Below are 14,411 nucleotides of genomic sequence, written 5' to 3'. Positions count from 1 at the left end.
CTGACTCTGGTCCAGGAGGAGTGCGGGGCCGCGGCGGCCGCGGGTCCCCTCTGGCGAGGGCCAGGCCAGTTGCCAAGGTGCCCAGGAAAGGGGCCGCCCAGAGCAGGCTGGGAACGTGGAGCGCCCGGGACACTTCCACAGAGGGCGCATCTGCCTGCCGAAACCCCTTTCCTTCCCCTCAACTCCATTCTCTCGCGCTCCGCTCTCCCGGGGCGCCTCCGCATTCCCCTTCTACCCGTCGCCGCCCTCGCCCTTTCTTCCCTCCTCCTGACCCTCCCCCGGATCGCCCCTCCCCCGGCAGCCCACCTTCACCCCGCCGCTCCGCGGGCTCCTCGATCCTCGCCCCTCATCCCCGGCCTCCCCTCGCCGGCCCCCCGCGCCCGGGGCCCCCGCGGCCCCCTCCCCGCCCTCCTCGAGGCAGCGGCGGCCCCTTCCACAATAGCGCGATCCGCCTCCCTCCTCTCGGCTCCGGTTCGCTCCCGCCCGCTTCCCTCCCCGCGCATGCGCCCTCCGGTCGGCGGCGGCTGCGGCGGTGGTGGCTCCGAGCGGCTCCGTTTTTTTAAAGGGAAACGCTGAGGCGCCAGGGGTGACTGTGGGGGAGGGGGACCCCGAGCCCGGAGACCCCTGCAGGAGGCGACAGACCCCCTCCCGGAGTAGGAGGGCTTTGGGCGGACCCATCCCTCCCACCCCCTCCTGAGGAGGAGGGGGGGGAAAATGGAGGCTCGGGGCGGCTGAGGCGAGCTCCGGGGCGGGGGGCCGGGGCGGGGAAGGGGGGTGTGGGGTGGGGAGACGAGGCGGGCCCGGCCGGGCCAGGGGGGGCCGAAGCGAGCTCCGGGGATGAGCTCGGGGGCGGCTGGGTGCGAGCTCCTGCCTCTGAGGCGAAGGCGGCGGCGGCGGCAGCAGAGGCGGCGGCGAGGCCCCCATGGGCCGGCGGCGGGCCTCAGCCGCGGCCTCTACTTCACCGCACGCTGGCGGGATGGCGCCCGGGCCCCCGAGGAGCCGCGCTAGCCGAAGCCTGCTGCCGCGCTGCTGAGGCGAGCCCGCCAAACTCCCCTCCCCCTCCTCCGTCCTAGACCCCCCGCACCTCGCCCCTTCCCCACCCCCTCCTCCGTCTCGGTCCCCGGCGCTGCTCCGGACCACTATGACCATGAGATCCGCAGTGTTCAAGGCGGCCGCGGCCCCTGCCGGCGGCAACCCTGAGCAGCGACTGGACTACGAGCGGGCTGCGGCGCTGGGCGGGCCCGAGGACGAGCCCGGGGCGGCCGAAGCCCACTTCCTCCCCCGGCACCGTAAGCTCAAGGAGCCGGGGCCCCCGCTGGCCTCCTCCCAGGGCGGGAGCCCGGCGCCCTCCCCGGCCGGCTGTGGCGGCAAGGGCCGGGGCTTGTTACTGCCGGCCGGGGCGGCCCCGGGGCAGCAGGAAGAGAGCTGGGGCGGCTCGGTGCCCTTGCCCTGTCCGCCCCCGGCCACCAAACAAGCTGGCATTGGGGGGGAGCCAGCGGCAGCCGGAGCCGGTTGCAGTCCCCGACCCAAGTATCAGGCGGTGCTGCCCATTCAGACGGGCTCTCTCGTGGCGGCGGCCAAAGAGCCTACGCCCTGGGCTGGGGACAAGGGTGGGGCGGCTCCCCCAGCTGCCACCGCCTCAGACCCGGCGGGACCCCCACCACTACCTCTGCCCGGGCCGCCACCCCTTGCACCCACCGCCACCGCTGGGACCCTGGCGGCCAGCGAGGGCCGATGGAAGAGTATGAGGAAGAGCCCTCTCGGGGGTGGCGGCGGCTCGGGAGCCTCCAGTCAGGCCGCCTGCCTCAAACAGATCCTTCTGCTGCAATTGGACCTCATCGAACAGCAGCAGCAGCAGCTGCAGGCCAAGGAGAAGGAGATCGAGGAGCTGAAGTCTGAGAGAGACACGGTACGGGAGGGGTTAATCTGCGTTCGGGACGAGGAGCGAGTTGTGCGCATGCTCGGGGGAAGGGGTGCTGTAGGTTAAGGTATCCCTGGGTTAGGGTCTTGGAGGTTGGCCACCAGCAAAGGAGTCTTCTTAGGTGCCGGGTCCTTGGGAGCCAGGCTCACAGACACACTGAGTTGGAGGGAAAGGTTAAAGGGCAACCTCCTAGTGGGAGGGGGAGGGGAACGTTTCAGGTGCCAAAGGGTTAATTTAAAATGACAGCCCCAGACGTGTGGGAAAGACGTTTCGAGTGGGAAAAGACCTGATTTGTGAGAGGTTGAAAATGAAAAGGTGGGCTGCATATGTGGTGGCTTTATGGAAGGGGTTAAATTAAAGAGCTCTGCGTTAGAAGTGCGTTCTGGAGGAGAGGAACATAGCAGCTGTTGCTCTAAGCACTGCTGTAGCATCTTTACAGTAGTAGGCTTTTTAACTGGCAGATACGTAGAGGTGATTCACAGCGGAATCCTGTTTTAGCTTTTAAAACTGACATTAAGAGAATCATTGCCTTTGATTTCAGACAGTTTTTAATAGGAATCTGAGTTATAAAACATGACCTACTGACCAGTTCCTTGTATAAGCATGGTGTTTAGAGGCTGGAAGATTTTTAAGGCATCAGTGGAAATTAAGCTTATTAAGTGTATTAAGTAGACCAAAATTTCCCCCCACTATTTTAGAATCTTGAAGTAGTGGGGAAGTCGTTTATTACTTCTTTGTACTTCTCAGGAGCATGACTATATAGGCTTGTTTTTACTGCAGCAGTAGTTAAAGGCACCTTTCACGTTAAAACATATTCCTTCATGTATCAGGAAAGCTGTGGTGGTGGGGTAATACCGTGCTAGCATACCTTACAGCTGCCTAAAAATAAACATGGTTTCTACAATTGTTGTGTTCTGGCTGCAGCAGTCTCTCTCCCTCTCCCTCCCTTTCCCTCTCTCTCTCTCTCTCTCTCTCTCTCTGGCGTTTGTGTGCACCAAGGGCTGAGCATGGGAGCGAGGGCTATTCATTTCGTTTGCTTTCCAAATGAATCTCTTCAGGCAGCGGCTACCGGAGAATGCATTCTGCAAGGTGGAATGGGAGCTGGGGCAGGTCTCATTAAAATATCTCATGGTGTTGATTTGTGGAAGTTACTCAACATGGAGGTGGCACTGCTCAGCTACTGTACTGCAGTCTAGGGGTGTGATGGTACTGTAATAACAACACATCATATCCTTACTTGGCAGGGGGGAGGAGGGAAGAGAAGGACCAGTGAAGGAGAAGAAATCAAGGAAATGTCACCCACAAACCGTGGTTAAGTAATGTTAAGGCTGTGACTCAAAACTGGAAATAGAGTATTGCTGACAGGGGGCTCTCTGCTGATTGTGGAGGTTTCTGCTCAGTTCCCGAGGTAATGGCCCCTTTGCAGACTTTCCTAGGCAGGAAAAGTGGGGTGAGTTAAGGATAGCGTGTCAGTCTGAACTTGGCATTCACTGCTTCTGTTGTGTATTGCAGACTTAGCATTGCCTAAGCTTGTTTCTCTTATTCCAGTTGCTGTTTGGCCTCTCATGAAATCTATGCAGCTAAATGGATGTAGTGAAATCAACATTAATATCACTGTCTAACCCAAATAAAATTCTGCTTATAGGAGATAAGTAGCACAGTTGGCACCTCTTTTTGGAACATTTTAATGTGAAGTTTTCAATGATACAGACTTCCATTTTCTGTTTGATTATGTGGTCCGCCCTTTAAATAGAGTTAGAAGATTTTGTTTTTAATACTTAGCTAAATAGGTTTTTTTTCTGTTATCTCGAATGTAAAGCAATATGCATATTTGATGATCGATGGGATTTATGGGTACTGGTTCTTATAATTATTCCAAATTGAGTGTTCACTGTTTAGGTGGCACCTCCCCCCTCCTCCTTTCGAATAACACTGGAATCCCTAGTGGCACTGTGATTGTGTGAGATTTTAATTTCTTCTCAATGTACTGTCTGGACTTTGCCCTTGTGTATAGCGTTTTGGAGTGAAAGTAGAGTGGATAGTGTTTGGAGAACCTTAGGGCCTCCTCAAAGAGCATTAAGGTTAATTCTGGAAACTCCCAAACTGACTTGGAGCCACAAGGTTAGCTGTAGCAGAGACCATGCCATTTAAGAAACATGTTGTGGCATCCCAGCGAAGAGGATTTTCTTTCAGAAGAATGAACTACAAATTCCCCCATGCCCTTCCCCAACTACAACGGTTAGCCCCTACAATTAAATGGTGTACCTTGTCTTGTCTATTGTGTTTAAGGAAATCTAGTCAGATTAATGTCTGCCTATTAAAATAAGTTGAATTGCTATAGCTCATGGAAAAAGGCAGAAGACCATATTGATTCCAAAATGGGGCCAAGTACCTGCGTTGAATTTTTTTGTTTTTTAAGCCTGCATTTTGCCACTCTCTCTTTTAGCTTCTTGCTCGGATTGAACGTATGGAAAGGCGGATGCAGCTGGTAAAGAAGGATAACGAGAAAGAAAGGCACAAGCTGTTTCAGGGCTATGAAACTGAAGAGAGAGAGGAAACGGAGCTATCTGAGAAAATTAAACTGGAGTGCCAGCCGGAGCTTTCTGAGACATCCCAGACTCTGCCTCCCAAGCCTTTCTCCTGTGGGCGGAGTGGAAAGGGACACAAAAGGTGTGCTGATAACTTTGTTACACTGTCTAGACAGGAGGACACTTGTTTCCAGTGACTGAGAGTAAGGGATTAGGATTTATGAATTATGAAATTTTATGTTTTCTTCCCTATCTAATTGGAAGCCCCCATTTGGAAGTATAGAAGGAAAGATTCCTATTATGAATTAGTTTTAATACAACTATATTAATCATGAGGTCTTCTGTGCTGAGAAACTATCTTGAAATATTCTTACACAGTGTATAAAAGTCTGTTAGGAACATATTGGTCACAGTAGTAATTACAGAATGCAGAGTACATCATAAAGAGAATGGGCCACAAATGTGACAGCTGAGTTTCTTAAAGAGAACTATAGCACTTCACTTCAAGTTAAGAAGTGTTAAATTCTTTCATTGCATTAGACACTGTTTCACATTAAAATGTAAGATCTAACCATCCTTGGACTCAAAGTGATTAGTCTGGCTGTAAAGATGACATACATTTTGAAAACTTTGCAGGATTCAACTGCAATAAAATATGCTGATAGACTATAGTGATATTAAGTTTTGTAAGATTCAGAGGTGTTAAAAATTATTGTGAGTTAGAATAGTGAAACTTTAAGGAGAAGAGGGATCTTGGAACAAAATATGGTAAAAAGGAGAAGAGATGGCATTCTAGAAGTGTGTGTGTGTGTGTGTGTAGATTGGTGGGAAAAAGCCAGAAGATACAAGAAAAAAAGAAATAGAGATTATAATTAACATGGTATAGGATTGAGGGTGTGTAGCAGGGGAATAAGAGACTGGTCCCTGGTTGACAGGACTGAAATAGGCCTCAGGGTAGAGGCATCTAATGTTAGCTAAAAGGATCTTGAATAAAATAGGAACCTTTTTAGATTTAGTAGGCAGTAGGATCCCAGTAGAGGTTCTTAATCATGGAAACTCACTTGTTTAACAAACATTTACTAAGGGCCTGTTACATATACTGTTAAGCATGAAGCTGTTCTTCCTCATGATGGCCAAATGAACCCAGACAATTACATACCTGAATACTGGTCATTTTGGAGCAAGCTTAATTCTCTTGCCCCTAAATGTAATCAAATCAGATTTCATTCAAGAGTCAATAAATTTTGTAATGTTTTCTTCCCTATCTAATAGGAAATCCCCATTTGGAAGTACAGAAAGAAAGATTCCTGTTAAAAAGCTGGCTCCTGAATTTTCAAAAGTCAAAACAAAAACTCCTAAGCACTCTCCCGTTAAAGAGGAACCCTGTGGTTCCTTATCTGAAACTGTTTGTAAACGTGAATTGAGGAGCCAAGAAACTCCAGAAAAGCCCCGGTCTTCAGTGGACACCCCACCAAGACTCTCGACTCCCCAGAAGGGACCCAGCACCCATCCCAAGGAGAAAGCCTTCTCAAGTGAGATAGAAGATTTGCCGTACCTTTCCACCACAGAAATGTATTTGTGTCGTTGGCACCAGCCTCCCCCATCACCGTTACCATTACGGGAATCCTCTCCAAAGAAGGAGGAGACTGTAGCAAGTAAGGCATAGAGAACACTTGCTCTTATACCCTAGTGGTGGCGGTCAAGCTAACAAGTGTGAAAATGCCTTTGGCATTTTTTAAAAAGTGCAATCAATAAAGCAGAGTTCTGTCAAGAATGAGTAAGTTAACAGCCAGAGACAGACACTGTGCAGGCATTGCAAATAGATGGAATTACAGCAAAATGTGCTCAATGTATTTGCCTGCTTACAACACTGGGAGATGTGTTTGCCAGTAAGTTGCTCATCACAAGAGCACCAGACTTGGGGGTGTAATCTCCGGCAACTTGCATGCCCTCTGAAAGAAGGGTTTTCTGTGCTGTGAAATGCATAGAACTTATACTTTGCCATGCACGACTGTTCCTGCAATTGATATTGTGTGAAACCTGGGAGGGTGGTCTTTGGGTGTTCTCAGGGGCCAATGGTAATTTTTGGGTTGGGGAGCCAGCTTGGGGTGGGGAATTTCACCTGGGCCTCCGCTCTTTAACTATATAAAACATTTATCTGTATCTCTATGTCCCGGTCTGGGGGGCAGGAGGAATCTGCCAAAGACCAACAGTCTTACTTTATCTTACTATACTTCACAAAGGTTCTAAATGTGAAGAGTTTACTTGGATTGCAGTAGCCCATTGGTTGTTCATATATTTAAATAAAATGGTCTACAAACTATTTTTCAAACAATAAGGACTATCTTGGGATATCTGAGCTGCTTGGGATGGGTGTGGGGTATGGGACCTTGGTCTTCATTCCCTTTTTTTCTTCATGGCTTCCACACAGAGATGCTCCCCTATCTCCTACATCAACCAGTAACTGGAATGTGCCTTCAATCGTGTCATGTTAGTCTGTGACAGTCACTGCGGGTGCTCTGGGGTGATGGTGGGGAAGCCTTCTTGGATAGACCCGCAGCCCTGAGTTTCTACTACTATGTCTTTCCCTAGCGGGGATGGGGATGGGAATCCATTCCAATGAGACAAGAGCATTCTCCAGGCTTTGTTTGGCTGTTCTGTGACAAAATTAAGTGGGGAAGATAGATTCGTTTTCTTAATTATCTAAAATTCATTAGGTCTCACACTTGAGTACATGAGATAGACCAGGACCCTGATCTAGGTTCAGGTTTATTGTTGGTTCAGTCAGTTGAACAGGTTCATCCTTAATGGTTAACCTTCTTGCTGCCATGGCAATGCTGTGTGATAACTTAAGAGAAACTGTGAAGCAATTTCCCATCCGGGATTGGGAAATGGCTTGGTCCGGAGCTGTTCTGTGTGACTGGCTGTTTTTGAAAACCCTCTCTGCTCTAGTACAGAAAATTCCAAACACCTCTGAGATTGTGGGTCTAGGAGTACAGAAGGAGTATGATTGCGGGATCCCCGCCCTTTGAGGAGCCTGAGTTGTGAATAAACGTGTGAATCCTTATTCTTGACGCCCCCTATCTCAAGAGGAAGTCTCAATGGCTTGTTCTGAGGAAGCCAAAGTCTTTGTGCATGTTGTTCAGGCTGGACCAGCAAGGTAGTTTGTTTGGAGGGAGGAGGGAGCTGTTTAAGAAGACTACATATGTAAGTTTTGAGAACACTGATCTTTTATTTGAAAAATAGGGTCAACTTTTACTCACCTGCCATGTTCTGAGTTTAAGGTTTGATATCCTTGGCCATCAACTGTTGCAGGGAAACCACCCTAAATAATGAAGAAAAGAAGTCGTCTCAGTGTAAAAAAAAAAGTGGTGGGCTTATTTTCTTTTCTTTTGTCTGTTGTTCCCTCTTCCCCTTCCCCAGAGAGAAATTCTCAAAAGAACAACTCAAAAAACCAAAATGGCTTCCTAGTGAGAACTTCAGTGATGATCCTTTCCTCCATTTTGGGTGTGGGCTTTTTTTCTTTTTACACTGAGATGATTCTTCTTTCCTGCATTATTTAGGGTGTCTGATGCCATCAAGTGTTGCAGGAGAAACTTCAGTCTTGGCTGGTGAGTAGAATAGGAGCTACTGTGCTGGCTGGGCCTGGGGTGGTGGTTGGTGGGATGGTGGATGGTTGGGAGCTGCATTTCCCCATCAGCTGGATGTGGGAGAGTGAGATTCCTTGGCATATGATTACACTATAGACTTCAAAATGACTACAAATTTCAGTTGTTTTTCAGGAACTGCAATAGCATCCATTATATGAATTGTCAGGTATCGGTTTAGGGTTTTTTTGTGATCCTGTGTTTGGCAGACGGCAATGGCATTTTAGGTTCTTTTAATATCATAGCAAGGACACTGAATATGGCTTCAGGTGAGGCCATAGAATGGATTCCTATCACTTGGTAACTTTGTCTTATCTGGGGAGAGACCTCTTGTCCTAGTGAATAGTAGGTTGTGTGACCTTGGATTTAAGGGTGGTTCCACCCCTCCTCCCTTTCTTTTTCTTTTTTTTTTTTCTTTCCAGTTCCTTCTTGGAGGGACCACTCAGTAGAGCCTCTAAGGGACCCAAATCCTTCAGACATTTTGGAGGTAGGTACCCAAGACCTGTCAGTGGAAGGGAGTGAGAGATAGATAGAAATGGGGGTGTAACTGGAATATGTCATTGTAACGTATAGATGGGTTAAATAGAGCTTTAAAGCCAGAGGGGAACTTGAGAGATGATGTAATCCAACTTCTTTATTGTATAAATGAGAAAACTGAGGTCCAGAGTGGCTAATTGATTTATTCAAAAATAGCTGGGGAATGTTCAAAACAAAGGTAGACTTCATGTTAAGTAGAAAAGTTAGCATGTACTACTCAGCAGCAGAATTACCTATTCCAAGCTCATTTGACTTTTAAAAGTTTGGTATTTACTTTAAATTCAGACTCTTAACAAAGTATGGAGGTGGGGAGGGTTTATAGCAGTCTCAAGGGTTGTCAGGGGTTTGTTTCAGTTTGATGTGACTTTCACCTTGGAAAGTTATATCAGTGATTTTGAAATATGGAGATTCTGCAAGGGTAGAGGTGGGGAAAGGAATGTGTGTTTTGTTGGTTTTATTACCAGGAGATTCCCATGATATCCATAGAACTCACAGACTCAGGTGGGACCCGAAGGTGAAAGATTTTACATTCCTGGAAGCTGGAAATGAGTGTACACATGTCACATAGTGATAAACAGCTTATAAACTTGCTATTTTTTACACAGAACCTGGATGACAGTGTGTTTTCAAAGCGGCATGCAAAACTGGAGCTGGATGAGAAGAGAAGGAAAAGGTGAGGCTAGAGATGTTCATTCTGGGAACGACTGAGCCCGGTAGGACCCTGACCTCTCTCATCTGTGCTGAGGAGAGCCTTGGAGCTCTTCATACTTTTAAATTACTGGCTTCCCAATTGGTTGAGTATCTGTGTTTGTTGTTACAGGTAAAATGACCTCTTTTTCTTCTTGGGAAACACCAACACATACATGATTTAGATTGCTAGACCTAACCAAGCAGGCAGTTCTGTCTTTACCCCTACTACCTCTCAACCCCACCTCACCCGCCACCCCACCCCATCTAGAAGACTCAGCAAAGATCTCCCTAACAACTGGATTGTGTGAGTTGCTTTTATAGAGCAGGTTTTCAGTAATGTTGGGTTTGTTTGTTTTGTTTTCTGGTTTTTCCCAGATGGGATATTCAGAGGATCAGGGAACAAAGAATTTTACAGCGACTGCAGCTCAGAATGTATAAAAAGAAAGGAATTCAGGAATCTGAGCCTGAGGTTACCTCATTTTTCCCTGAGCCAGATGATGGTAAGTTTTGTTTGTCTAAAAGAGTAGGTTTTTCAGAGAAGAAAAAGGGTGCAAGGCTCCAGGATACAACTTGCTCTGAATGAATATGCAGTATTTTGGAGCAGGTACGGTTGCTAGACATTTCCCATCTGTGTCACTAACAAGGTCCCATTTGGCTTTCTTCCATAGTTGAAAGTTTGATGATTACCCCCTTCTTGCCTGTTGTAGCATTTGGACGACCATTACCAAAACTAACTCCACAGTAAGTATAAAGTCTTTTTCCCCCTCCTCTCAGGCAGTTTGTACTTCCCCTCCCTTTCAGACTTCATGAAAGCCCACACGTAAGGTGGCATCACTGGCTTAGGGACAGCCATGGCTCTTTGACAGAAGTGAGGCTGCCTCAGCAATTAGCTTTTGCAGTGATAAGATTCTAAGCCAGGAATTAGGAGGATTGCTTTTTGAGTTAGAAATAGATTATTCAGTCACTTTAATAGCACACTGTTGTTCTGGCTTTGAGGTAGGAAAGGAACTCCAAACTTGGGGCTTGGAAGTCAGGGCTAGGAGTGTGAAGGGCATAATGTCTTTTTTTGAGTTATTCTCATGTCAATACTAAATTTCCTCTAGTCTTGCAAGTTGATTTCCTTATCCTTTTTTACCAGGAATTTTGAGCTGCCCTGGTTGGATGAGCGTAGCCGATGCAGGTTAGAGATCCAGAAGAAGCAAACACCTCATCGGACATGTAGGAAATAGCTGTGCTGGCAAGAACCTTCTGTCTTCAGATAGTTGTAGCATGCCATTCCCAGAGAGTGGCAGAGACCTGTATATGTGACCTCTGTCCTCATGTATGTTACCATTCGCTGATAATGCCCTTCCATACTCCCCTGATCTTCGTTTTGTTTTCATCACTGTGATTTCACAAAAACTCTTTCATTGGGCTAATTGTGAATTATGGAGGGTGACCGGGATTTCTTTTCCCTTTTTGGGGAAATGAGCTCTCAAGGTAAATCTATAGGATGGCAGATTCGGACGCTTCAGGGGTCTGCTTCTCTACATTTGCCTATGTTAAAGGGGTAAAAGGGCTCTCTTCATTAGACTTGTGTAAGATGAAGCAACCCCTGCCTTTAGAGCTGTGCCTGCATGGCACTCTTCTGGCCCTGGTATACCCTTCCTTATAGTTTCAGTATAGTGGTTTTTACCCTAAAACAGAACAAAATAAGCCTCACCATGAGCTTAAGGACCATATGAGGAATAACAAGTGATGTGATGAAGCAAGTCATCTTCACAGGGTAGAAAAGAGATTGAAGAGTTGGTAGATAATTATCTGAAAACAGTTGCTCTGTTAAAACTATTCTGTGATATAGCCATGTGGGAAGGCATGTTTGGCTATGATTATTTTCTTAGTTAATGGGTAACTGAATTTCCTCCTCCACCCCTCAAAAAATTAAATCCCTGGAAAAGAGCATGAGGATGGTTAGTTTGGGACCAGTTATGGCTCTAAACAAAAGCAGCTGGCATTTGGGGGTGGCTTGCCAGAACCTGTGTAGATGTCCTTGTGTCACATCACTTCTCGAGTATTCCTTAGTTGGGTTTTATCCTTTTAGCTGAGCTCATGGTGGTGGGATAGAGGTTTTGGGAGGGTGGGGGTATATGTGGAAATATGTGTTTCCTTTGGCTGGCAAATGTCTACATCTTGAAACAAACAGATGTACCTAATGAGCTTCTCCATTCACTTTGTAAAAATAGATTTGCATGTGTACCATCTTGGTCCCCCCCCCCCTTAAAAAAAGTTTTCAGGACAGCACTCCAGGCCACTTTGGTCTCAGTGTAAAATCCCTGTAACTATCTGGAAGGAAAATAGAGCCAAGACCTTTGGTCTTAAATATATAGGAATTGCCTTTCTTTAGTCTTCAGGACTATTGTGTGAAAACAAGTAGGGGTCTAATCTCCTAGAAGGTAGGGGCTTTTATCCTTGAAGAGAATATGTCCCCAGATTATTAGCACTTTTAGAGGAGAAGCCAAGGTATGTAGGGTGTGTGGCCGGCCCATCAGTGGAGCATGAGAGAATGGGATACCATTGTGGGAAGAAAAGAAAAGTTCCTCAGGGGCCTCCCACTGCTAAAGCTTTTTGTGAGATGTTGATCTGTGCTCCCTGAGTTTGACTTTTAAAGGAGTTACTCCGGCAGCACATGTAGTATTCTTGGATGATCTTGCTGCTCTTATTTCTCCTTATCTGTGTATGTGTGGCCATGGTTTTTCATTTGTAACTCCATCTGCTTAGGAGAGAGTGGGCTCTCCACAAGGGAACCTGCTGTGAACTTCACTGCAGCAAGAACGTAGAGAGAAATAGGACTTATTCCACTAGGGGCTCTCATCTCACACCTTAAGGAGAGGAAGGAGATTTCTAGAAAAACTGGGCCAGGTTTTCTTTGTTCTCCATCATTTTAATATGGCAAGCTGTTTGGCTTTCCTACTCCGACCTATGTTATGTTCCTTTATAATGTGCCCAAAAAGAAAAAAGACCAATCAGTGTCTGTTTATTTTATTCCTTGATTCCTCTCAGTTTCTGCTTGATTTTCAGCATTTGTCGGATTCCTAATTTGGATATGGGTTAGCAAATTTAACCTTTATGTTTGTGCCTACCCAGGGGACTCCCCAGATTCTGAACATGAGTTAGACTAAGAGGAATCCATGAGGTGCTATCTGGCCAGATTTAAGTGGATTCTGTTTCTTTGGTTTTCCCTCTACCTAGAACCTCTATTTTATTGTCCCCTCTTCTAGATCAATTCTCCTTTGATTTGGATATACTGAAGCTTTGGAGGAGGTTGGAGAGTAGATTAGCAAAGTTCCAAGAGCGAAATCACAGTGTGTTAAGAGTGTGGGGGAAAAATTAGTCTTATTTTTTCCCTACATGGGATACAACACTGTGAAATTCAATCTTCAGCTGAAGGCCCTGCAATTCTCCTAAAACATAGTTCTTTTGTTTCTCTTTTTTTTTTTTTAACAAAGTTTAAGCTAGTGTTAATAAATTAAAAAGAAATTGCTTGTCTGTCTACTTCAGCTTTGTTTATGCCCATTTCATATTGTTGTCTGTGTTGTAATTCATACTTTTGATACCATTTCTGATGTGTAAAATTGGTTGTCTTGTAAATATCTTATAAAGAGTTCAATTGTAAATAAACTATTGTGGCTGTTAATTTTTGAACTTCCGCTTCAATTTATTAATTTACCCGGAAGCAGTAAACAATTCTGCCTACATATTTTAAAAGATTAGAAAAAGAAATCCATTTTCACAAAATAGAAAAACACACCATTTTTTACTTTTATATGAGGTATGCGCTTCCATTTTGTATGAACACAATGTATGTTTCATCCCCCTTTGTCCTGTGTTCTTCCTTACACATAATTGGTAACTTAAAAAACAAGAGATTATAGGATGCTTGGTGCCTGGTATCTAAATTAATAAAACCTCAGTTGGAAAGACTTAGAGGTCATCTAGTCTGACCCCTAATACATGATTTCCCTTTGACAACATTCCAGACAAATGAAGTCCAGCTTCTCCTTTAACACTTTGTTTTCTCCTATACATTTTTTTCTAGTGACAAAATCTAACTTCTTGTAACTCGAGCCCATGGGTTCTTGCTTTACTTTCCAGGGTGATGAAAAAAGATCAATTCGTCCTTTTCTCATAGTCCCTCAAATAGTTAAAGACTGCTGTGGCTATCCCAGTCTTCACAGTAAACATTCAGAGATCTTACAATTGTCCCTCAGAAGAAAGGATTTTGAATGTTTCAGTTCTCTCTAGATGAGTGAACAATTTGCACATGTCCATTTAAAAATTGCACCCAGACCAAACAACAGAAAGGCAAAGTGGCAGACTATCACTTTCCTTATTTAGACACCAAACTTGGCAGCCTTATTGTATCAATTTACCTTGTGATCAGTAGGCTCTTCTAGGTCTTTATTTTTTTTTTTGGAACCTTTAAACATTCATTAGATCATACATCCTCCATTTTGAACGCAGCCAGTTGGTTTTTGGAGGTGTATTTACAAGTTGTCACATTTGGACTCTTTTTTAACCAGTTGAGATCTTTTTGGATCCTGGGTATCTCTCTTAAGACATTCAGAATGCCTTCTAGTTTCATATTGTCCATAAATTGGATAAGCATCAGGATCCTTAACCATATGATTTATAAAAATATTACACAGCACAGAATGCTGTGCTATGCCATAGTGACCTTTATCTGGTGTATATTAATGTGCACTCCTGTAGATGCACTAATAGCTCACGCTTCTTGCGTATTCACGCTTCTTGTGCGTTCTAACTATGGCCCACATAAAAAATACTGATTTTTTTCATTGTTGAAAAATGTCTTGCCAAAATCAGAGCACGCCTTCATCTACCGTCTGGCAACCGTTAACAAGAAGGAAATCACGTCAGGATACTGAAGCAACGCCGGTTCCTGTGATTACCTCTTTTTAAATCGGTTCTAAAATGTTGGTAAGACTGCCATCATACCAGTCTGCACTTTGGGAGAGGTGATGGCTGGGGTGAGAAGCCACATGAAGAGGGAAGAGGAAATGAGAATACAGGGAAAACACTGTAGTGTTG

General features: G+C 45.7%; 1 protein-coding gene across 2 annotated transcripts; it reads left to right on the top strand.

Moving 5' to 3' along the window:
- The first annotated feature begins 483 nt into the window (after window positions 1-483).
- On the top strand, window positions 484-12,996 carry MSL1 (MSL complex subunit 1). Of its 2 annotated transcripts, XM_006214318.2 has the most exons (9): window positions 484-1,909; window positions 4,368-4,591; window positions 5,722-6,104; window positions 8,013-8,060; window positions 8,519-8,583; window positions 9,239-9,306; window positions 9,699-9,823; window positions 9,992-10,064; window positions 10,462-12,996. In XM_006214318.2, the coding sequence occupies exons 1-9, from the start codon at window positions 1,142-1,144 to the stop codon at window positions 10,550-10,552; spliced, it is 1,845 nt and encodes a 614-aa protein (XP_006214380.2). In that variant the 5' UTR covers window positions 484-1,141; the 3' UTR covers window positions 10,553-12,996. The 2 variants fall into 2 exon arrangements, with proteins under 2 accessions (XP_006214380.2, XP_072794859.1); XM_072938758.1 differs by lacking the exon at window positions 8,013-8,060 and having other exon boundaries at window positions 485-1,909.
- Window positions 12,997-14,411: the final 1,415 nt, after the last annotated feature.

This window comes from Vicugna pacos, chromosome 16 (assembly GCF_048564905.1).
Source record: "Vicugna pacos chromosome 16, VicPac4, whole genome shotgun sequence".
Taxonomy (NCBI): Eukaryota; Metazoa; Chordata; class Mammalia; order Artiodactyla; family Camelidae; genus Vicugna; species Vicugna pacos.
Note: the sequence above shows the minus strand (reverse complement) of the source record. Positions and strands in the feature narration are given on the sequence as shown.

Coding starts and splice junctions, on each gene's coding strand:
- MSL1 (XM_006214318.2), top strand. CDS start 1,142: ATGACCATGAGATCCGCAGTGTTCAAGGCGGCCGCGGCCCCTGCCGGC. Junction 8,061..8,518: donor AGAAACTTCAGTCTTGGCTG/GTGAGTAGAATA, acceptor TTTTCTTTCCAG/TTCCTTCTTGGAGGGACCAC. Junction 9,307..9,698: donor GATGAGAAGAGAAGGAAAAG/GTGAGGCTAGAG, acceptor GGTTTTTCCCAG/ATGGGATATTCAGAGGATCA.